The sequence below is a fragment of the Mesoplodon mirus genome (assembly GCF_964341445.2).
Source record: "Mesoplodon mirus genome assembly, chromosome: 13".
Taxonomy (NCBI): Eukaryota; Metazoa; Chordata; class Mammalia; order Artiodactyla; family Ziphiidae; genus Mesoplodon; species Mesoplodon mirus.
The window spans coordinates 18,156,874-18,180,288 of record NC_138989.1 but is presented as its reverse complement, the minus strand read 5'-3'; the positions used below and the strand labels follow the sequence as shown (position 1 = coordinate 18,180,288).

The following is a 23,415-nucleotide window of genomic DNA, read 5'->3' as shown; positions in this document are numbered from 1 at the left end:
GTGAGAGGCCCGTGTACCGCAACAAAAAAAAAAAAAAAAAAAAAAGGTGTTCCAGGGCTTCTCTGGTGGCGCAGTGGTTGAGAGTCCGCCTGCTGATGCAGGGGTCGCGGGTTCGTGCCCCCATCCGGGAGGATCCCACATGCCGCGGAGCGGCTGGGCCTGTGAGCCATGACCGCTGAGCCTGCGCGTCCGGAGCCTGTGCCCCGCAACGGGAGAGGCCACAGCGGTGAGAGGCCCGCGTACCACAAAAAAAAAAAAAAAAAATGGTGTTCCACTCCAAGCACCAGAAGTGTCCCTGACTCCAGTCTGGTGAGAGTCCCCTGATCTTGGCCCAAATGTGGCTGTGAGGAGGAGAGACCTGGTTCCTTTACAGTGTGTTTGCAGAAGTAGTTGGGGAGGAGGCCAACCAATTCCTTCATAACTATATATTTCCCCCCAACCTGGGATTCATTGTTTCATGGTGGTTGAAAGTGAGGCACTGGAATCACATAATTTCTGGCCCTGAATCTCCATTCTACCCCTTCCCAGCTGCTGACCTTGTATTGCCTCTCTGTGCCTTGGTCTTCTCACCTATGAAATGGGAATAATAGATACTTCATGGGGGTGGTGGGGGTAGGTTGTAAGGAATAAATGAGTAATGTTTGTAAGAGTTGAGCACTGGTAGCCAGTTAGAATGCAAAAAATTATAACTATAATAAAAATAATAATTGTTGTTATTATGATTAGGGCAGGAATTCTAAGATCTTGGCTCTTATACCCTCTGCTTAGCTTAGGGCCAGGCAAAATCTTCATGGCAGATGCTCCATGAAGAGCCCATCAGGTGCAATGACATGGATATAGACGGCATGGGCCAACAAGACCTCTTCACAGCACATAGGGTGTCACTGTTCCCACATGCATGAGGAATACTAGGCTCTGGTTTTTACCAAAGCCCCGGAGGGATAAAAATTCACCTCAGAGGCTGAGGCAGATAATTAGGGATGAAGATGCTAAGGTGCCATCTGGGCTCATTCAAAGCTCTGAAAAACATCTGGAAACCTGTTTGCTATCCCAGAGCGTGCTAGCCAGAAGGTAAGGGACACGTTCAATCTGCTTGGTGAATTTAGTTATCTGTAGAGGGGCTCCTTTGGGGATGACCCCCAAGGGGTCCTCCTCAAGGGTTACATAGTGCCCGTGGGGCCACTAGTGGGCAGCTGAAGCCATTAGGAGTCCTGGATGTGGAACAGGCATCACATGTTTCTAGTTCAGTGGCTCTCCTCTTCTGCCTTCTCCATACCCCAGTTCTATGTATAAATTCCTGCAGTGAAATCTGATAAAAGTTACCTCAAGTGCATTCTGTGGCCTTAGAGAACCAAGGTTGCAACCGCCTCCATCACCCAGATCTCCCTCACTCGGGGCTCCCTCACAGCCTCCCTCACTCAGAGCTCCTTCGCCACTTGGATATTCTGAGTTTTCCTTCCTCTGAGGACTCATGGGATAACAGCCTCCAGCTGTTCTTAATGTCAGGCCTGGAGAGGGTGGAGAGACCTCAGCCATCAGAGGGCGCAGGACTCTCCTTCAGGAATTGACCTTGTGGTTTCCTCTCACCTTGTGCTTCTTGCAAAAAGGAGTCAGGTAGAGTTGGGGGTTAACAGTGCGATGATTAGTTGGCTGAGGGGAGCAGGGAGTTTTTGTGGGGGAGGCGGAGGTCACTGGCATCTTCAGAGGTGGGATGGTGGCATCCTCAGCAAATTCCTTTCTTCCAGGATTTTCCCAAAGATCTTGGCCACCTCCAGGGCACAGCCCCAGTGGATGGTGAGCCCATAGCCTCCGTGGCCATAGTTGTGGATGACCTGGGAGAGGCAAGAGAGAAGGTCCCTAGAAGATTCAGGAGCTTCCTGAAGTATCCTAGGTAAGCCTGGTGGTACCAGAGCTCCTCTTGGTACCATCCCTGGTGGGATGTGGGAACCCCTGGAAGGGTAGTCAGGGGGAGTGTTTGGGGAGTTGGAGGTCAACACCCTAGACTCCTCTTCTGTTTAGGAGGCAGACCTGCTTTAAGCACTCAACACAGAAAAAGTAGAATCACCTGGAACTTGAGGTCTGAGATTCCCCCCACCACAGCAAATTATTTGAAGTTCCCTAAATCACTTTCCTTTTTCCCATCCTGCTCCAGACAGGATGTTAATAGGTAGACTCTTCTACCCACCAAAGAAAAGAAGGGGCGCTGTATGGATGGACCCTGGAGAGAGGCAAGACGCCAGGGGTCTTTTTCAAAGCTAAAACCATCAGCAGGGAGTTCAACTCTATCTGTGACTCTCCCCCCAACCCCACTGCTATACACACACACACACGCATACACACACACACACACATATGACCTCTCTACAGACAGACACACAATACTCTATGGACACATGACACATACACAAAACTCCTCTATACACCCCACCTCCAAAGGATCAGAATGAAGGAGGAAGGGTGACCTAGATTCCTTCAGCCCAGGACAACCCCTCCCTTTTCAATAAGGCCAATTCCTAGCCCATGAGAGAGGACACGAGAGGGGAACCCAGAGAGATGATGGAGCAGCCACAACGTGGACATGTGGGAAATGGCTCTGGACTCAGATTCAAACCACATCCCAGCCTTGCCCCTCACCACTGGTCTGATGTAGGCAAGTTGACTTCCACTTCTGGGAACCCCAGTTTGCTCATCTGAAGCATGGGGTGAACAGTCCCTATCCCAAAGAGCTGTAGGGGAGATTCAGTTAGGTCATTCTTGTCGTGGACACAAAGTAGATGCTCAATAAAGTCCCCTTTTCCTTCTATTCGACCACAGGCTCTAGCAAATTGAGGCACTGCCCTCTATGTAAACTTGAGCAGGCCCTTTACCATCACTGAGCCTCAGTTTCCCCATTTATAGAGGAGGGGATATTAGCCACCACTGCCCCCACCTGAGGTCAGCATGACTGTTCCCCTCAAAATGCCAGAGACTTCTAAGGAGTTGGGGGATGGCATTGCTTTCCTTGCCAGGAGAGCATACCTCTGTGTTTGAAGATCCAACATGAAGCTGTTCTCTTTCTAGTCGAACCTGGGGGCGTACTGGCCGGAAGCCAGTGCATTCACTAACAATTTTTGCATCCTGGAAAGAAAATTGTTGTAATTCATCTCTGGATTTTTTTTTTTTCTGATGCCATTTTTAGGTGATAGAGAGTTAACTTTTGGAACTTCATTACCATCACCACCACCACCACCATCATAGTCACTGTTGTTAATTACCACTAAGATCATCACCACCTTTATTGGCCACCAACATCATTACTATCCTACTACCATCTCACCACCAGTTCTATCAACTATCCCATCTTTATCAGTCACCGTCCCCACCAACCACCACCATAATATCGCCTCATCACTATCATTATCACCACTCTCAGCGTTTTCATCACCCTCAACACCAACCACTACTTGCATCCTTGTCTTCATGACCATCACTATTGTTATCACCACTAGCAGGCAATTGTGAAAACTGAGATTTCTGCAACAAATACATCTGCTCCTTGTGAAGACAGACTAAGGTTTTTAAGGGATGTCACCTCAAGAGAGAGCAACTCTTAGCCATGACCAGATAGGTTTCATCAACCCACAGCAGGACTTCCCTGTACATTGTCAAATTCAGGTATAATCCAGAGTCCCTTGTTGAAATTATTTTGTCCAGTTATCCCAGTCATGATATCTTCCCATCTTCAAGTGTCCTTATGATCATCAAACTGCTAGGATCCTGGTCTAGGGCACTGATATCTCTCCCCACCTTACCTTCAGTGTGGGCTCCAGTCTGCAGCAGCCTTCCCAAATGGTGTTGTGGTCCTGGATATTGTTTGTCTCACTCCAGTTCCCCAGCTGGAAGATGCCTCCAAGAGTCACTGCCTGGATCCTTGATAAAAGTGGGCAGGGTCAAGGATGAAGGAAAACGAAATCTTTGAGATAACGGGGGGAGGGTCATTGCCATGCTCACCCTTACCACCATGTTTGCCTAAATCAACTTCAACATTATCATCCCACAGGTATCAAAAACAGATTTATGGTTACCAAAGGGAAACATAGCGGGGAGTGATAATCAAGAGCTTGGGATGAACACACACACACTACTATATATAAGATAGATAACTAACAAGGACCTACTGTGTAGCACAGGGATGTATAACCTATTGTGTAGCAATAGTTTATTGCAGACTACTCAATAGTCTGCAATAATCTATATAAGAAAAGAATCTAAAAAAGAATGAACATATGTATATGTATAGATGAATCACTTTGCTATATACCTGAAACTAACACAATATTGTAAATCAACTATACTCCAAAAAAATTAAAATATTAAATAAACTTAAAAAAACATTATAATCTCTGCTAATAATACCATCAAAAAGAATAAAATACCTAGGAATAAACCTACATAAGGAGGTAAAAGACCTGTATTCAGAAAACTATAAGACACTGATGAAAGAAATCAAAGATGACACAAACAGATGGAGAGATATACCATCTTCTTGGATTGCAAGAATCAATATTGTGAAAATGACTATACTACCCAAAGCAATCTACAGATTCAGTGCAATCCCTATCAAATTACCAATGGCATTTTTTACAGAACTAGAACAAAAAATCTTAAAATTTTTATGGAGACACAAAAGACCCCGAATTGCCAAAGCAGTCTTGAGGGAAAATAATGGAGCTGGAGGAATCAGACTCCCTGACTTCAGACTATACTACAAAGCTACAGTCATCAAGACAATATGGTACTGGCACAAAAACAGAAGTATAGATCAATGGAGCAGGATAGAAAACCCTGAGATAAAGCCATGCACCTATGGTCAACTAAGCTCTGACAAAGTAGGCAAGGATATACAGTGGAGAAAAGACAGTCTCTTCAGTAAGTGGTGCTGGGAAAACTGGACAGCTACAGGTAAAAGAATGAAATTAGAACACTCCCTAACACCATACACAAAAATAAACTCAAAATGGATTAAACACCTAAATGTAAGATTGGACACTATAAAACTCAGAGGAAAACATAGGAAGAACACTCTTTGACATAAATCACAGCAAGATCTTTTTTGACCCACCTGCTAGAATAATGGAAATAGAAACAAAAATAAACAAATGGGACCTCATGAAACTTAAAAGCTTTTGCTTTTAAGCAAAAGCAAACTATAAACCGCAAAGGAAAGTGTAAACAAGACGAAAAGACAACCCTCAGAATGGGAGAAAATATTTGCAAACAAATCAACGGACAAAGGATTAATCTCCAAAATATATAAACGGCTCATGCAGCTCAATATTAAAAAAACAAACAACCCAATCAGAAAATGGGCAGAAGACCTATATAGACATTTCTCCAAAGAGGACATACAGATGGGCAAGAGGCACATGAAAAGCTGCTCAACATCACTAATTATTAGAGAAATGCAAATCAAAACTACAATGAGGTATCACCTCACACTGGTTAGAATGGGCATCATCAGAAAATGTACAAACAACAAATGCTGGAGAGGGTGTGGAGAAAAGGGAACCCTCTTGACTGTTGGTGGGAATGTAAATTGATACAGCCACTATGGAGAACAGTATGGAGGTTCCTTAAAAAACTAAACATAGAATTACCATATGACCCAGCAATCCCACTACTGGGCATATACCCAGAGAAAACCATAATTCAAAAAGACACATGCACCCCAGTGTTCATTGCAGCACTATTTACTATAGCCAGGTTATGGAAGCAACCTAAGTGCCCATTGACAGATGAATGGATAAAGAAGATGTGTCACATATATACAATGGAATATTACTCAGCCATAAAAAGGAACAAAATTGGGTCATTTGTAGAGATGTGGATGGACCTAGAGACGGTCATATAGAGTGAAGTAAGTCAGAAAGAGAAAAACAAATACCATATATTAATGCATACATGTGAAATATAGAAAAATGCTACAGATGAACTGGTTTGCAAGGCAGAAATAGAGACACAGATATAGAGAACAAATGTACGGACACCAAGGGGGGAAAGCATGGGTGGTGGTGGGGGTGATCAACTGGGAGATTGGGATTGACATACATACACTAATATGTATAAAATAGATAACTAAGAAGAATCTGCTGTATAAAAAAAATAAAATTCAAAAAAATAATCACTGCAATTGCCATTGTCATTACCATCAAACACCACCACCTCCACCATCACCATTAACATCACTATCATCATTGTTGTCCCTTCTAATGTACAGCATAGTAATGACAGTTAACAATACTGTATTATGTACTTGAAAGTTGCTAAGAGAGTAGATCTTTAATGTTCTCACCACATCCACAAAAAAACTATAGTTATGTGTTGATGGATGCGTTAACTAACCTTATTGTGATAATCATTTCACAATATATACGTATATCAAATCATCGTGTTGTACATTTTAAATGTACACAATGTTATATGTCAGTTATATCTCAATAAATCTGGGAAAAACATTGTCATCTCCATCAACAACATCATCTTCACTACTGCCTTCTTTGCTACCATTAATATATCACCATCAGTCCCATTCACCATTTCCACCACCACCATTAGCATTGCCATGGATACCATCATCTCCGCCACACCCCTAACATCGCCACTGAGGCAGTCAGCACAGTCACAACATTAACATGGCCTTTGAGCCTGTCATCTCTGCCATATTATTAAAAGTCACCATTGATAAGTGTCATCCTCATCAGCACCAACTGCCACCCCCAACTCCCACTCACCACCACCATCAACACTGATCTCCTCTTCTGTAACAGTACTATCTCCACTACCACCATTCCTCTATCCACATTATTATCATCATCAACCCCATCACCACCACCATTATTGCCGTTCACAATGCTGGTGTCACTGCCATCACATCCACTACCTTTGTCTCCAGCATCACCACTACTGTCATCCCAGATTATGTTCAAGATAGAAGCCAGGAGCCCAGGGGAATTCCCTGGTGGTCCAGTGGTTAGGACTCTGCACTTTCACTACCGAGGGGCTGGGTTCGATCCCTGGTCGGGGATCGCACAAGCCGCGCGATGTGGCAGTTAAGGCTGAGTCCTGCCTTCCCAGAGGTTTAACGGCTCAACCTCACTTAAAAGCATTGGAGGAAAAAACCTGAAAAGACTTAAGAAAGAGCCCTGGAGCAGGCAGCGGGGGCATAAAAAGAGCAGGAGGGTGCTCCCTCTTCTGACCTACAATATCAGATTTTTACCCTGGGATGATGTATGGGGACTTATAGATGCCTCTCTCTGGGTCATGGGAAAGAATGAAGTGCTTCATCCATGGGGCATCCACCTGTTGATTGAAGACAGAGAAGTCTCATCAGAAGAGTTAAATCAGTGGGCTGCCATCGCCTGCTCCCCTCTATGACCAGATGTTCTGACAACAGCAGCAAAGTCATTCCTTAGCCCTCAATGACCCCTCTGTCCCAAGTCTGCACCAGACTGCTTGCTTTTGTAGGAAGAGCTGCCCTGATCGAGAGCTACCCCAGTCCCTGAAGCATCACACATTCTCATCCACAGAAAAGCCCAACACGTGTAAATGCACGTATACATTAGCCCACCTCGGGAACACACATACCTATGAATATGCTCCAGTACTCACATGGGCACACACATACACACACACCCACAAATAGGCATGCCTCAGGCACATGCACACATACACAGAGCTGGTGTGGAACAATGCTTACACACCTGGGCTCTTAAACCAGGTTACCTGTTCTAATCCCAGTTCCATCACTTACTGTGATGTGAACTTGTGCAAGTTACTTAATTCCTCCATGCCTCAGTTTCCCCATCTGTAAGATGGCAATGGTGATGTGATAGTACCCATCTCAAAGGGTTGCAGCAAGGATCAAATTAATTAGCACAGTGAAGTACTTGGGTCTGTGTCTGGCACTTAGTAGGCATTCCATAAATGTTTGCTCTTTTTATTATGGCAGGCATATGCAGCTTCCACATATGGACACACACACACACACACACACACGCTTTACTATTAAGAAGAACCTTGCCCAAGAAAGAGTATGTTTGGGAGGGTCGTGTTGGTTCTTCTTGTTTCTTTAACATTCAAATTCCCTGAACACTGGGGGGTTCCTCTAACAGATGTCCCCCATTCAGCCTCTATCTTTGGAGATGAAATAAAGAAGCAGAAACAATCTTTCTGTCAAAAAAAGCTCATCCCTCACCTTCAGACTCACCTTAATGATCTGCCCCCGGCCTGGCTGCAGCAGGGGATCTGGTTGCAAAGCCCCAGCCCATACCCCAGTACAGTTGATAATCACATCAGCGCCTCCTCTTGCCACCTGGTAGCAACCAACAGGGCAGGTGGGATGGGAGGGGATGAGGACCTTAGTATCCCTTGCATCCTCCCAGCCTGCAACTCTCTGCTCCCTGTGGAACAGCCAGGAGGGGACTCAGCGAGGAACCCATGGACCTGCCTCCAAATTCTGCTCTGCCATTTACCTACTGTGTGGCCTCAGAAATGTCCCATCACCTCCTCAAGTTTCAGATCAGATTCCTTAGCTATAAAATGGGGCTGGTAACATCTGTTCATAGTGTGCTGTGAGGCTCCAGTATGACTCTGCCTATAGAAGTGTTGGGAGAAGAATACTATGGAAGGGGGAAACCTTCTTGGAACCTTCTAGAAGAAGTCAGAAAGGACACAGAGATAGTCTTCTCCCTCCTTCTGACTCCTTTCTGTTTCATTCTCTTGTCTTCTGCTCTGCCAAGACATCTGAGGAAGGCACATTGGAAGCCCCAGCTCCGTGCATTGTATGGGAAGCTCCACAGCTCAAGGATGTAGCATCATGGGCACCCAAACTCCCAGCCCAGCCCCAGTGACTCCCCTCACAGGTCAGTCCTGGGTCACACTGCTGTTTTTCATGAGCCGGTGTTTGCCACACTGGGCTGTGAGCCCCTTGGGATTGAGAACTGTGTCTAAGTCAAGTATGTATTCCAAGTGCCCCTCAGGGCTTGACCTACAGCAGATGCTCGTACACGTTAGTGGCTGCAAGTACAAGAGTCTTCCATGTGCCAAGCACTATTCTGGGTACTGAGATTAAGTGAGGTCATACAGCAAAGCTCCTGGTACATAGCCAGTACCTGCTGATGGTAGGTGCTACTGTCATTATTATTGATGGTGGTGTCACTCTGGAGGTAGGTCAGTGGAGGGCCTTGACTTTGTAGGAACATCATCCCAGATGTTGGTAAGAAGCAACCAAGCATCCAGAACTTGGGGGTGTGGTACAGCTGATATTGAGAAGAAGCAGCCAGCTCTCTGGCCCTAATACTCACTGAGGCTCAGATAGAGATATAGCCCCTAATGGCCACCATGATCCCACTGTCCCTTTGCTTCTGACACCAACATCAAGGCAGAATGCCTGAGTCCTTCTGGGATTAAAAATAGACCTAGAATCTGGGACAGACCTCAAAGGGATGCTAGGAGCCTGAGAAGGGGCCCCCCAACCCTGCAACAGGAAGCAAAGGCCTCCCCTCTTCTCCTCTCTCCCACATCCAGCCCCTTCCAGCCCAGCAGCTCACCTCCTCAAAAGACTCCACCTTCCTTAGGAGGAATTTCACTCCTCTCTCGGTTAACCTGGGATGATCAAACACATAAAAAAAATCCAGTATTCAGTTCTCTGTCCCATCCCTCCAAGAGGATGGCATGGGGGACATTTCCCAAAGAACCTCTTGTGGATGTTAGTCCCACAGGATGCTTCTTGAGAATATGGCTGTGTAGTCCAGTTCACGAGCACCTTGACGGACTAGTGGTCCACGAAATGTCCCTTGGGAAACCTGAGATGGTCCAAGCCCCATGCTGGACAGATGAAGATGGGAGAAGGGCCTTGCTGAAAGTCATACAGTGAGTCTATGATGGGATTAGGACTCAAACCCAGGCCTCTCACTACCACCACCCTGCTTTGTATTATCAAAGGGAATGAGATGCAGGGTGGAGGAGGGGCAGGGTTGGGCCAAAGCCGAATTGCTTCCTTATCTGAAGCAGAGCATGAGGAAGGAGGTGGGCTGGGGACACCCACCCCTCCCTAAATTTCACAGAGAAAAAAATGTATGTCACTATTAGAAATATAGTAGAAACATTAAAAGAATAGGAAGTAAACCACATGCAAGTTAAAGCATAATATCAGGGTTATTTTATCCACATGGTTTCCTCAAGATAGAAAATCTGGGAGCATTCTTTCCTGGAAGGGGCTGGATAAGAGTCATAAGTGTCCCAAGGTTAGGAGACATAACCATGTTTTAATACAATGGTTTCCAAACCTGGCTGATAATTACAATCACTCAGGGAACTTCTTACAATACAAATTTCTGAGCCCCACTCCAGAGAATCTGATTCAGTGGGTATAAAGTGAGGTCCTGAAATCTATATTTTTAAAAACCTCCCCAAGTCATTTGATAAAAGCCACCATCCATTCCAGTTTTTTAAAAATCTTAATAAAATAATAATATGTAGGAAATATATGGAATCTTCCTTAATATGAATGTATGTGAATATGAATACAAATTGTATCTCTCAAGCTAATGTTTGCCAATTTAGAACACTGCAAGATTCCTATCAACATAAGGAACAAGACAGGGACATCCTCTATCATCTGTATTAGTTAGTGTTATTCTAGAGGTACAGCAATTAGACAAGAAAAAAAAATGAGGTGTAAAAATAAAAACCGACTTCCCTGGTGGTGCAGTGGTTAAGAATCCTCCTGCCAATGCAGGGGACATGGGTTCGAGCCCTGGTCCGGGAAGATCCCACATGCTGCAGAACAACTAAGCCCATGTGCCACAACTACTGAGCCTGCACTCTAGAGCCCGTGAGCCACAACTACTGAGCCTGCATGCCACAGCTACTGAAGCCTACGTGCCTAGAGCCAGTGCTCTGCAACAAGAGAAGCCGCTACAATGAGAAGCCTGTGCACCGCAATGAAGAGTAGTCCCTGCTCACCGCAGCTAGAGAAAGCCCGCGCGCAGCAAGGAAGACCCAATGCAGCCAATAAATAAATTAATTGATAAAATTTTTTTTAATTAAAAAAAACAACTTATGTTTTGTAGATGATGTAAATATATCTGGAAAACTTAAGAGAATCTATTTAAAGCTATTACACAGCCATCACAGATTTTAGTAAGGCTGATAATAAATACTGTATCACATGTAAGAAGCTTTCCAGGTGGCTCCAACAAGGTGTGGAAGCCACTGTCTTAGTGCACAGAGGTGGTCAGGAACAAGGATAGCTCCCACCAAACCTAAAGGTTTTCATCAACATTTGGGGTTGGTCAATACAAAGACAAATCCCATGAACAATCATCCACTACAGCCCTGGTCCCTGGGAAGTGCTTTCCTCAAAGTGAAGTTGAAAATCTCACCTTTCCGTCAGCCACTGCAGATACTTCCTTCCCTCCAGAATCAGGCTTGTGTTGAACCAGCCATAGCTAGAGTCACAGTAGGCAAAAGGTGAGAATAAAGGATCAGAATCACAGCTATATTTGAAAGCTATCATATGGAGGTGGAAGCTGTCACATTCTTTGGGCCCCCAAAGGGTGGAGCAAGGACCACTGGGTGACATTCAAGGAGGAAGTGGTTTTCAGCTCTAAGCAAGGGAATATTTTCTATCAGACAAAGCCATTCCTGACATTGGGGTGTGCAAGTGGAGATGAATGTGCATCTGTAGAGAGGGTTTAGACATGGGGTGAGGTGAAGAGAGGACCAGAGAGGCATCAGGCTATAGCGAAAAGAATAGAGGGGTTTGGACTGGGTTGGAATCCCATTCTGGTCACTTGGCTGTGTGACCTGGGGAAGGGACTTGGCCTCTCTGAAGCTCAGTTTCCTCATCTACAAAATAGGATAGTGTTCTGGAACTTCTGGGCTTGAGATCTATGATTCCATATCCCCTGCCTCCCTAGTCTAAGGTGCAGTTTGGGTGGGTGGGCTCTCTGAAAGAGCTGGACAGAGCACCGGGAGACCCGAGTATGGGGCTCTAGACCAGGGATGGAACAGGAAATGTGGTGCCTCCATCTTTTGGACAAGTCTATCTGAACTGTGGGGCCTCAGCTCCTTCACCCATGGCAGTAACCTTACCTGTAATCGGGAAACATGTCCAGCTCTCTCGGAGTCAGCTTCCGAAATCCCAGAACTACATCCTTCCAGTAAGGGTCCTTTAGAAGAAGAGAAGGCGGCACAGGGATGGATGAACATCAATAAGAATGATAATAACAAAAACTTATATAATGTTTTCTGTGTGTAAGGCGCTGTTCCAAGCATTTTACTCATACCAATCCAATAATCTTTACAACAACCCGTTGAGGTAGATACTATTTTTAGTTCCATTTTGCAGATGGGCCCATTGAGGCTCAGAGAGGTTAAGTAACTTGTCTAAGGTCACACAGCTAATAAGTGGTGGAGCTGAGATTCGAACCCACACAGTTTGGCTTCAGAGTCCATGTTCTTAACCATGATGCTATATGAAGGGTAAGAATAAGGCTGAGTGGGCTTCCCTGGTGGCGCAGTGGTTGAGAGTCTGCCTGCCGATGCAGGGGACACGGGTTCGTGCCCCGGTCCAGGAAGATCCCACATGCTGTGGAGTGGCTAGGCCCGTGAGCCATTGCCGCTGAGCCTGCGCGTCCGGAGCCTGTGCTCCGCAACGGGAGAGGCCACAACAGTGAGAGGCCCGCGTACCACAAAAAAAAAAAAAAAAAAAGAATAAGGCTGAGGATGAGTGATAGGGTAAGGGGCATAAACAGAGGAGAAAAAAAGGGGCGATAGTGAAGTTCATCAAAGGATGAGAGTGGGAAGTAGCAGAGTGGAGGGTCAGACAACCTGGGGGGAGATTTTGGCCTCACCACTGACCACTTTGAATTCTCTGAGACTCAGTTTTCTTATCTGTATAATGGAGTTAATAATCACTCTTGGAAGGTAACAGATAATGAAAGTAATGCCTTAACACAGTGCTAGACATTGAATAAACACTCAATGGGAGAACTGGCATGGGATTCTGGGCACCCAGCCAGACCACCCCCTCCAAACAACCTGAGAACATCCCCCATGGCTTTGCCTTTCATTCGAGCTGGGTTCAAATTCGAGCTTTGCCACTTAAAGCTTTGTGAGTTCAAGTAAGTTACCCCAATTCTCGGAGCCTCTAGTTTCTCATCTGCAAAAGGAGGACAATGATAGCACTTACTTCCTGGTTATGATGAAAATTTAATGAGCCATTAGTTATAAAGTGGTTAGGACAGGGCCTGGCACATAGTAAGTACTTTAGAAGTCTGTGCCAGGGTGAGTGTTTTAGTCCATCTTGATGGAAAGTCCTGGAACCTCCAGGGGAGCAGGAAACCTTTTGGCTTCAGCGTCAAGTGCCTCCCACTCCAGGATGTGTCTGTATTTCACCCATACCACTCAAGAAGGGCTAGTTTCCCTGGTTCATCAGAAGATTCTTTGGTCTCTGCCAATTTAATAACAAAGTTGAAAATGAAAATGATTTTGAAAGCAAAAATAGAAATGAAAGTAAACCTGTTTTGAACACAGGAGTCTTTGCCTAAGAGGCTCAAAGTACCACCCCCCACCCCCACCCGCTGCCACACTCTGGTCTCTGATCAAGGCTCTGCCCTATGGTTTATGGTCAGGGACTTCTCACTCACCGGAACGGCTTCACGGAAGAGGTTGTAGCCTGAGATTGGGGCCAGGCCCATGTCTGCAGCGTTGGGAGAACCGATGTGGCTCAGGAGATAGTTGAAGGTCTGCTGGTTCCAGTGCCTAGAAGGATCCCCCAGATCTCAGTCACCTAATGAAAGCTCCAAGGGTTGGCTTGCATGGGGCTGTGGTCAGGTTGGTGGGATGTGTCCAAATCCAGAAATCCCACGTTTACTCTGCAGTGCCCCAAATGCTACAGGTCTTCCCCCTCCCCAAACTTTCTACTATTTTCCCATTAATAGGATAGAGGAGAGGGGTAACAAAGGATGCTCCATCAACATAGAGAACAGTCTTGTGGTTGCCAAGGGGGAGGGGGTTGGTTGGGGGAGGGATGGAGTGAAAGGCTGGGGGATGGCAGATGTAAGCTATTGTATACGGAATGGATAAACAGCAAGGTCCTACTGTATAGCACAGAGAACTATATTCAATATCCTGTGATAAACCATAATGGAAAAGAATATAAAAAAGTATATATATATATATATATATATATATATATATATATATATATGTATAACTGAATCACTTCGCTGTACAGCAGCAATTAACACAACATTGTAAATCAACTATACTTCAAATTAAAAAAAAAAAAGGATGCTCCATCATAACTATTTGGAGCCTACCTCTGGCTTGGGATCACGTAGCTGCGAGTTTAAATGAAAGCTTTGACTGCTTGGGGGACTGTGAGCCCCGTGGTTCAGGCTCACTCTGGGCACCCCCCACTGTGAATGCCAGTGGCAGGCATCACTTACTGCTTCTGAACACTTTCTCTCCCCGCCGGGCACACAGCTCAACAACATTTCCTAGACTGCCTTGCAGATAGGTGTGACCATGTGGCTGCGTTCTTGCCAACTGACCCTAACGTCTCCTTCCAGGTGGTCCTCATGCTGTGCTCCTTCTACAGGCACTGGCCCATGGGAACATCAGAAGCCACAAGGAGGATGGCAGAGCCATGAGATAGAAGGAGCCTGGGCCCCTGAATTGCCACCTACTGATCAGGAATACTGGTTTTGGAATTTATGGGCATGAGAATGAAACTTGTGTTTGAGCTGTTACTCATTTGAGGGTTCCTTTGTTGAAGCAGCTGGTGGTTTCTAAACTGACACAGTGACCTCTGCCACTTTGCTAAACTTGAACGTCCATCTACCCACTTAGAGGCGTTCCTGATGGACAGATGCATTGAGCATCCACAGCCACCCGGTTTAGGTGAGGGATGGAGACAAAGCCTCCATCTGTCTGGCACACATGGCTTCTTAGCCTTTCGGCCACGATCAAGTATAGCATCTGTCTGGCCCACAGCAGGGACGATATTTATGCGTATTGTCTTTATAGTATGTCAGGCCAGAGCCTCCACAAAGGGTTGTAATTGGTGACCGGAACCCTGAGAGGGAACATCCTCTCTGCAGACTCAGCCCCTCTGGCCCCAGGCCACCCTCTGGGACCCTCACTCACGCCTCCTGTGGGTTGCTGGGCTCGGAGAGGTAGGGCTGCCAGAGGCCGGCAGCCACATCAGTGTTGGTGAGCGGAGTGAAGCGTTCTGCGTAGACCTTCACATCCAGCGACTGCAGGACGGAGTGGTAGCGCTCATGGATGCAGAGGGCGGTGGACAGCCCGATGACGCCCGCTCCGATCACTACCACACGCATCGTGCCAGCCTGCGGGAAGTCAGGGTTGAGGCGTGCCACCACCACCATCGCTACCATCCACTGACGGCTTAGAAGATGCCAGACACCGCCCAGCCCTTTTTATACTCGATTCCCTCAGTGGCCCTTACACATGGGAAAACTGAGGCACAGAGAGGCAAAGCAACTTGCCTAAGTTCACACAGCCAGTAAGTGAGGCAGCTTTCTCTGGGGACTCTCCTCGAATACCCTGTCCCCAGGCTGGGAAAAAAAAAAGGGCCCAGCAGAGTGCCTGGCCAGCTGTAGTCTGGTTAGTCTAATGGTTAGGACAGTGGGCTTCAAATCTCAGATCTCAACTCTGCTCCCTGCTGGCCATGACTTTGGCCAAGATGCTTCTCAAACCTCAAATTCTTTTTCTGGAAAATGAGAAAAATAACTCATGCCCCGGAGAGTAGATGGGAGTTTTCCACAAGATGGCAAATGTAAAAAGCTTAACACAGTGTCTAGTGCAGAAGAAGTGACTTCCTGACATTTGCGGAGCACCTACTGTGTGCCAGCCCCTGCACTAAGCGCTTCCCAAGCGTCATTTCATCTAAGTGTCCCACATTCTTAGAAAGTAGGGGTTGGTGTTATTGGCCCCATTCTACAGATGAGGAAATGAAGGCTCAGAGAGGTGAAGTAACTTACCTGAAGTCACACAGCCAGTAAATGGTGCTGCCAGGATTTAATTTTAATTCAGGTAAACTTGATACACACTGCACACCTAGTGTGTGCTAAGCTGGCAGCTAGTGGATGCAGCTGTGAGCAAGTCAGATGCAATGTCTGGCCTCAGAACTCAGATCTTCAGCACATCCCCTCCAGGCCTGCCTTGGGGTGCTTGGCTGGCTGGGTCCTCAGAAGTTTAGAAGACCTACCAGCTTTTGACCTTGAAGCTGCTTGGGCCTGCACAGCAGGGAAATATTCTGCAGGCTCCTGCTAAGGCAGAACAAGGGGACTTTTTGTGCCCGGAAGGGCCAAATTCAACTTTCCCTCCTCTCTGCTCACAGCTCTCCTCCCACAGATCTCGCCTCCTGGCAACTGCAGTCCATGGCCCTGAACGGCAGGACATTCTCAATATGTCCTAGTTTTGTAAAGGGGAAAATGGCTCCAGCCCACAAGAACTGGACTCTGTTGGGGTTTCAGCAGCCAAGTTGGAGATAAAACCAAAAAATGGAAAAGCTTCGTTGCTCTGGGTGATTCTGCTTCCAGACTCGAGCCTGGGCTTAGTTGCAGGGGGACCCTTTCAGAGACCCCTCGCCTCCTCCCCCATCCTTTGCCTCAGGAGATGCAATCTCCTCAGCTGTGGAATAGGGTTAACCCCATCTCATGGGGTCAGCCTGAAGATTCAATGACTCGCCTGGTCAAGATTCCTGGTACAGGGCCTGGCCTCAGTCTGTGGTGGCCTGCTTCTGTTCCCTAGCACCTTGAAAATAACAATGGGAAAAACACTGGCTGTGGAGGAGGGGAGAGGAAGGAGGGAGAGGCAGACCTGGCTTCACTGCCGGCTTGCTGTGTGACCTTGGCCAAGTTACTTCCCTTCTCTGGGCTTTCTGTCTCTGCATATCCTCTGGAGATTTGACCACTTTTTTTTTTTTTTTTTTTTTTTTTTTTTGGTAGTACGCAGGCCTCTCACTGTTGTGGCCTCTCCCGTTGCGGAGCACAGGCTCCAGACACACAGGCTCAGCGGCCATGGCTCATGCGTCCAGCCGCTCCGCGGCACATGGGATCCTCCCGGACCGATGCGTGCCCTGCGTCGGCAGGCGGGCTCTCAACCACTGCGCCACCAGGGAAGCCCTTGACCACTTTGACATTGACAGTAAGAAGGCAGGAGTGGAGGGTTTTCCTGTATTTTCCAAATTCCCCATAATGAACCCAGGAGGCGGTGTGGCTTGGAGAGGTGGCAGTGGCAGCCCAGGCTGGGGGTTAGACAGCCTGGCTCTGGCACACGCCAGCCGTGTGACCCTGGGTAAGTCACTTCATTTGACTGAGCGAGAGGTTTCCGAGCAGGGAGAAGGAGACTTCAGACCGAAGCCATCACATGGCACATCTCCAATAACAAGGCTGTGGCAAAGCCTCTGGTTAGAAATGGTGGCACATGCCCAAGAGAAGATCATGAGGGGGGGACCCAGAGGAACTTCTAGAACCAACTGGCCAAGACAAAGAGGGACAGGTAACAGCATAGGGCTCAGTTTCTCCAATGTCTAAAATTCTAAAGATAAGCAAGATGGCATCGTGCAGAAGGGGAAACTGAGGTTCACAGAAGGAGAGCCACTCAGTCAAAGTCACATGTTTGTGATCAAAAAATTTGTAGAGTCTTGGGGTTTAAAAATCTCTGTGAAAGAAAAGACCTGGCAGTGGGGAGATTACAGTAGCAGCTGCTAGCTTTTCAACTTCTAGTATGTGTTACTCATTGTGCTAAGAACTTGACATGTGGGACTCTCCTGGCAGCACAGTGGTTAGGAATCTGCCTGCCAATGCAGGGGACATGGGTTTGAGCCCTGGTTTGGGAAGATCCCACATGCCACAGAGCAGCTAAGCCCATGCACCACAACTACTGAGCCTGTGTGCCACAACTACTGAAGCCCTCGTGCCTAGAGCCAGCCCGTACTCCGCAACAAGAGAAGCCATCACAATGGGAAGCCCGTGCACCACAACAAAGAGTAGCCCCCGCTCACCGCAACTAGAGAAAGCCCACGCACAGCAATGAAGACCCACTGCAGCCAAGAATAAATAAATAAATAAATAAATAAATAAATAAATAAATAAATAAATAAATAAAAAGAAATTGACATGCATTATCTACTTTAATCTTCTAACCCTCAGGGTTGTCCTTATGCCCATTTTACAAATGAGGCAACTGAGGCTTAGGCACCAGCTGGTGAGAAGCAGAGCCCAGGCCGGCCTGACTCTCAAGGCTGTGTGCTTACACCCCGTGCTAATCCCACTATTTGAAAAACCATCAGGTCAAGCAGGCGAAGAAAAACAGTCAAGGCTTCCGAGTCCTGCGTTGAAAAAAAACACGAAATACAACGAGTACAGGAATTTTATTGTGTTGGTGGTAGGCATAGAATTGAAAAGGGAAAATGTGTGTCCTAAGTCAATTATCTTAGTTAAATAAATGAATCAGATTTGATACTGATTGTAGCAACCATGTGTGTGTGCGTACATTTAAGTGGAATATAAATGCATAAGGTTCTTATCAGAATTGGCAGTCAGACTGTAGGATCTGACAGACCCAGCCTCGGGTAAAATCATTCATGCATGTGGGTAATGAACTCCTGGACTCGTCTGCACACAGCTCTGTTATCATTCAACCATCTGCTTGTTGTTGCTGACGTTTTTATTAGTGTTGCAGTTTTCTGCTTTATGCCATTACTTCAAACAAGCGTGCGTGGAGTGTGCATTCAGGAAGATGCAAACAGCTGAAGTTATTACGTGTGCTTGTGTGTGTGTGTGTGTGTAATTGTAATGTCTATGTATTTGTGGAGTAGGAAGGGAATTTTGGCCGTCTGCCACTTGCCAGACACATAGATGCAGCACAGACATCCTCTTACTTTATCCTCTCAACTGCTCTAAGAAGTTCTATGGACGCAGGACTGAGGTTCAGGGAGAGGAAGTCACTCCCCCAAAGTCACACAGCCAGTGTGGGACAGCATTCGGATCTGGACCCAGTTCTATCTGAGCTTTTCTGTGCTGCGCCATAGAGCTCTTTAGGCGGCCGGCAAGAAATTGGCGGCCGGCAAGAAATTGGCAGCTGACACCTTCCGCTTACTTTTCAGTCTTGTATTTGTTTGCTTATAAGTTCCCTTGTCCCTAGAACGAACCTTGAAGCAGCTCATGCCTTTGATGGCTACATGTGCAAAAAATAGGAAAGACTTGCTTTTTTTAAAAAAAAATCAACAAGTTACGGGTGAGGTATTTGAATGCATGTAATCAGCTCCGTGTGGCTAACTCCTGTGAAGCTTCAGAGTTTATCTTTAAAATGGAACAGATTCTGTAAACGCTGGAAAACCAGGCTACAAGCTCCCAGCTCCCAGCCCCCCAAACAATAACAATGACCGTTTATTGAGTACTTGCTATGTGCCAGTTGTGTGCTAAGCCCCTATAGTCATCACCTCTTTTCATACTCAGATTAACCCTGGAAGAGGTGAGTTATGACCCTTATCTTCCATATGAGGAAACTGAGGCTTGGAGAGGTAAAGGCACTTACCTGTGGTCCCTGCAAGGTTGTCACTTCCATCAGGCTCTAACGTGGACCTTCTCTGTCGACACTGGGAGGACACTCAGATCTGCTGCGCCACCACCCCTGCCCCCGCTCACCTGGCGTGCCAAATTTCTGGAGAAAAGGGGCAGCTGCTACGCGTGCAGGGTCCTATCTCCTAAAGGGAGGCTCCTGAGGCTGGGGCGTCCTGTCCTCAGCTGGGACTGGAGCTCAGGGTCAAAGTCTGAAGTTACGGACAGGGCACAGCAAGGGGTGGGGCTGGGCACCACGCTGCTCTCAGGGGCTGGACCTGGACCAGGCTGGGAGACCTCACCTCCCCTCGCTCCGGTCCCTGAAAAGTTGCCTGGCTTTTCTGGCTGATCCTAAGTCCCTGTGGACAGGCCTTTGGGGAGGGAGGGAGGATGGATGGGGGTTCTTGGAGGGCTGATGGGCACAAGGTTTGTCTCCCGGGCCAGCTGGAGACGATCCTCTTTCTTCCCTCTTCCTGCTGCTACCCTGGGGGAGGGGAGTCTGCACAGTGGGGGTGGTCAGCCTGGCAGCCCCTGAGGTGAGGCCAGAGGTATAGGACAGGGGCTCCTAGGGCCAGCCAGCCAGCCTAATGCCATTCTGGGATGCTGGGTGGATGAGGCCAAGGAGAGATTCCAGGCGATGCCTGTTTGGGCTGTAAAGATGTGTCGCTCTTTCTCCTGTATCCCAGAGACACGAATGGCTGGACGCCAGGTCCCTCCTCTGCCAGAGCTAGACCTGGAGCAGTGATTATTAGAGCTCAGAGAGCATCAGGCTCCTCACCGTATGGATGGAGAGACTGAGGCCCAGAGAGAGGGACCAACCAGCCCTGGGTGAAGCATCCTTTGGGTCAGCTTTGAAGGTCCAGCCTGTAACCCCTTACCTTCGGCATTATCAAATAAAAATGTGCAGATGATATAAGAAAATGCATGCAAAATACTAGTGCATACTCTTTTCTCTAATAATAAAAAAGATGGGGTGAACTCCACCTTTTATTTATATGCTTCCATTTCATTTGAATTTTTTTTTTACAATAGTCATGTGTCACTTTTATATCCCACAACCTTAGGGAAATTCCTTGTGCCTCTAATTCATTATGGGAACATTTAAAAGTTAACAAGAGCTAGCCAGATAACTTTATTCTCATTCCCATTCTAGCAATGATTTGTGTTTTGTGAATTTCAGTGTGCCAGTTCTAAATACTTTACCTGGATTATCTCATTTAATTTGGCAGCAGCCCTAATAGTAGGTGTCGTTATTATTAACTCTCTCTTCCTAGTTGAAATTTAAAAACTTGCTCCCAGTATCCACTATAGCTAAAAATATGTCCATCCTATAACCCAGCAACCCTACTTTTATGTACATACCCAAGAGAAGTAAAGACATCCGCCAACCAAAAGGCTTGTACAAGAACATTCATAGTCCCAAAGTGGAATTAACCAAAATGCCTATCAGAATGCATAACCAAACTGTGTTTTCAGACAGTTCATGCCATGGAATATTATACAGCCAAGCAAAAATTAAATACTGCTATACACAACAACTGGGTGAATCTCACAATCACTACACTGAGTGGAAGAAGCCAGGCAGGGAAGAGCCCATACTGTGTGCTTCTATAGATGTGAAATCCAAGGAAAGGTGAAACTATCTCATGTGATAAAGGATATGGGAAGAATGATTACCTCTGGGGCACAAGGACATTTTCTGGGATGTTAGAAATATGTCCCTTAATCTGGGTAGTGGTAACAGAAGTGTATGCCTATGTGAAAAGTCATCAAGCTGCATATTTAAGATTAAGATGAATGGATTGACAAAATTAGAAAAAAAGAGTGGTGGGGGGGAGAGGGAGAAAGGAGAAGGAAAGAAGAAGGGAAGGAAGGAAGGAAGGGAGGGAGGAAGGGGGGAGGGGGAGAGAAGGAGAGAGAGAAAGAGAAAAAGAGAGAACTTGCCCATAATAATATGGCTCACAAGCCCAAATTTGAAGCCAGGTTAGGGTTCCCAGATCTAGCAAATAAAAATACAGGACAGGGCTTCCCTGGTGGCGCAGTGGTTGAGAGTCCGCCTGCCGATGCAGGGGACACGGGTTCGTGCCCCAGTCTGGGAAGATCCCACATGCCGCGGAGCAGCTGGGCCCGTGAGCCGTGGCCGCTGAGCCTGCGCGTCCGGAGCCTGTGCTCCGCAGCGAGAGAGGCCACAACAGTGAGAGGCCCGCATACAGCAAAAAAAAAAAAAAAAAAAAATACAGGACACCCTGTGTTATATCTGGCAACCCTCACCCAGGCAGTCTGTGTCCAGAGGTGGAACACTCAGCCACCACCCTGGAGAGCTTTACTGAGAGTTGAGAAGGGTTCCAGGCACCCAGGACTCCCACACCCCAGAGCCGGAGGTAGGCCTTGGCTTCAGAGAGTCCTGTGCTGTGTGCAAAAAGCAAATTCAGTACAGTATTTAATATTGGAAAATGAAGTGGAGTGACACCCATTGTTTCCATGATCCAATCTATAGAAAGTAAAGTTTCACAGAATATTCTTGGCTCTTGGAATGAATAGAAGATATCCCCTTAGGAGGCATGTGAGATTTTTATCTTTATCAGAAGGGAGCATGAGTTTCCTTTTGTTTTGAAAAAAGGAGGACTTCCCTGGTGGTCCAGTGGTTAAGACTCCGTGCTTCCACTGCAGGGAGCACAGGTTTGATCCCTGGTCTGGGAAGATCCCACATGCCACACAGCGTGGCCAAACAAACAAAAAAAGGTTGAGAAACACTGAGCTGGTTGAATCTGCCCATTTTACAGTTGGGTAAAGTGAGGCCCAAAGAGCGGCAGGGTTGTGCCCGTAGTCCCACAGGGGTGTAGGGCTTACTCAGTCTGTTGATCACAGGGACAGTGAGAAACTACTCTGAAGTCCAAAGTTCACTGATCATACTGATAGGAGGTTCCAGAAGGCCCCCAAAGGACCTTTGGAAGCAATTTCTGTTTATTTGGCTGGAGCTGTTGGAGTTGAAGATTCTTCTGACCCACTGGCTGGTTGATAATGACATGGCCTTCTAGCAGCTCTGAAATACACTCAGGCCAGGACAAAAGGATCCTTGGCTGGGAGAATTCTCTGCAGGAGGCAGAACTCTGTGGAGGGCCATGTGAAGTTAGAGAATAACCAGTTAATCCCACACACCCACACATACATTCTCAGATGAAATTAGCTTTATTAGAACTTTTCTAAGTATTAACATTATCATAACCTCTGTAAATGTATAAAATACAGAAGGTAGAGAGAAGAAAGTACTAATCACCTGCTACCAACCCCCGCACCAAGAAACAGGGGCCATTAACATTTTGGGTGAATGTCTCCAAACGTTAACATAAACATACCTGGGTGACAAAAATGGGCTCATGTTATACGTGCTGTTTTGACTTCCGTTCTGTTCTGTTACCAATATGGCATGTCCTGAACACCTTTCCATACAACTGTAGAACAACGGTATCCATTTCACACAGGTTACCATTGTATGCGGATGTAACAATTTTTTTTTAAATTCTTGGATGTAACAATTTTTAAAGTCGGTCCCTATGGGGACTGTCCCTGTCATTTATTGATATTACAAATATCCTAGATGCATTTCTTGGCACACCTGTCTATTTCCCTGGGGTTGAGTCCTAAAAATGGAATCATTTTGCCAAAGAGTTTGCACATTTAAAATATTGATCCATTTTGCCAGACAGCCCTCCAAAAGGACTCTATTAACTGACAAGTTTAAGGAGGCACGCACCCTCAGGTGCCCACCCTGTACTTG

At 46.6% G+C, this 23,415-nt stretch overlaps 1 protein-coding gene across 1 annotated transcript; it reads right to left on the bottom strand.

The window, feature by feature from the left end:
- Positions 1-252: 252 nt before the first annotated feature.
- On the bottom strand, positions 253-19,792 carry DAO (D-amino acid oxidase). Its single transcript, XM_082640029.1, has 11 exons — positions 19,615-19,792; positions 15,196-15,398; positions 13,692-13,806; positions 12,136-12,212; positions 11,424-11,489; positions 9,588-9,642; positions 8,246-8,350; positions 7,256-7,338; positions 3,792-3,909; positions 3,019-3,117; positions 253-1,832 (listed from the first exon to the last, which is right to left on the bottom strand). Exons 1-11 carry the CDS (start codon positions 19,642-19,644, stop codon positions 1,701-1,703), a joined length of 1,083 nt encoding a protein of 360 aa, XP_082496155.1. The 5' UTR covers positions 19,645-19,792; the 3' UTR covers positions 253-1,700.
- Between the last annotated feature and the right edge of the window lie 3,623 nt (positions 19,793-23,415).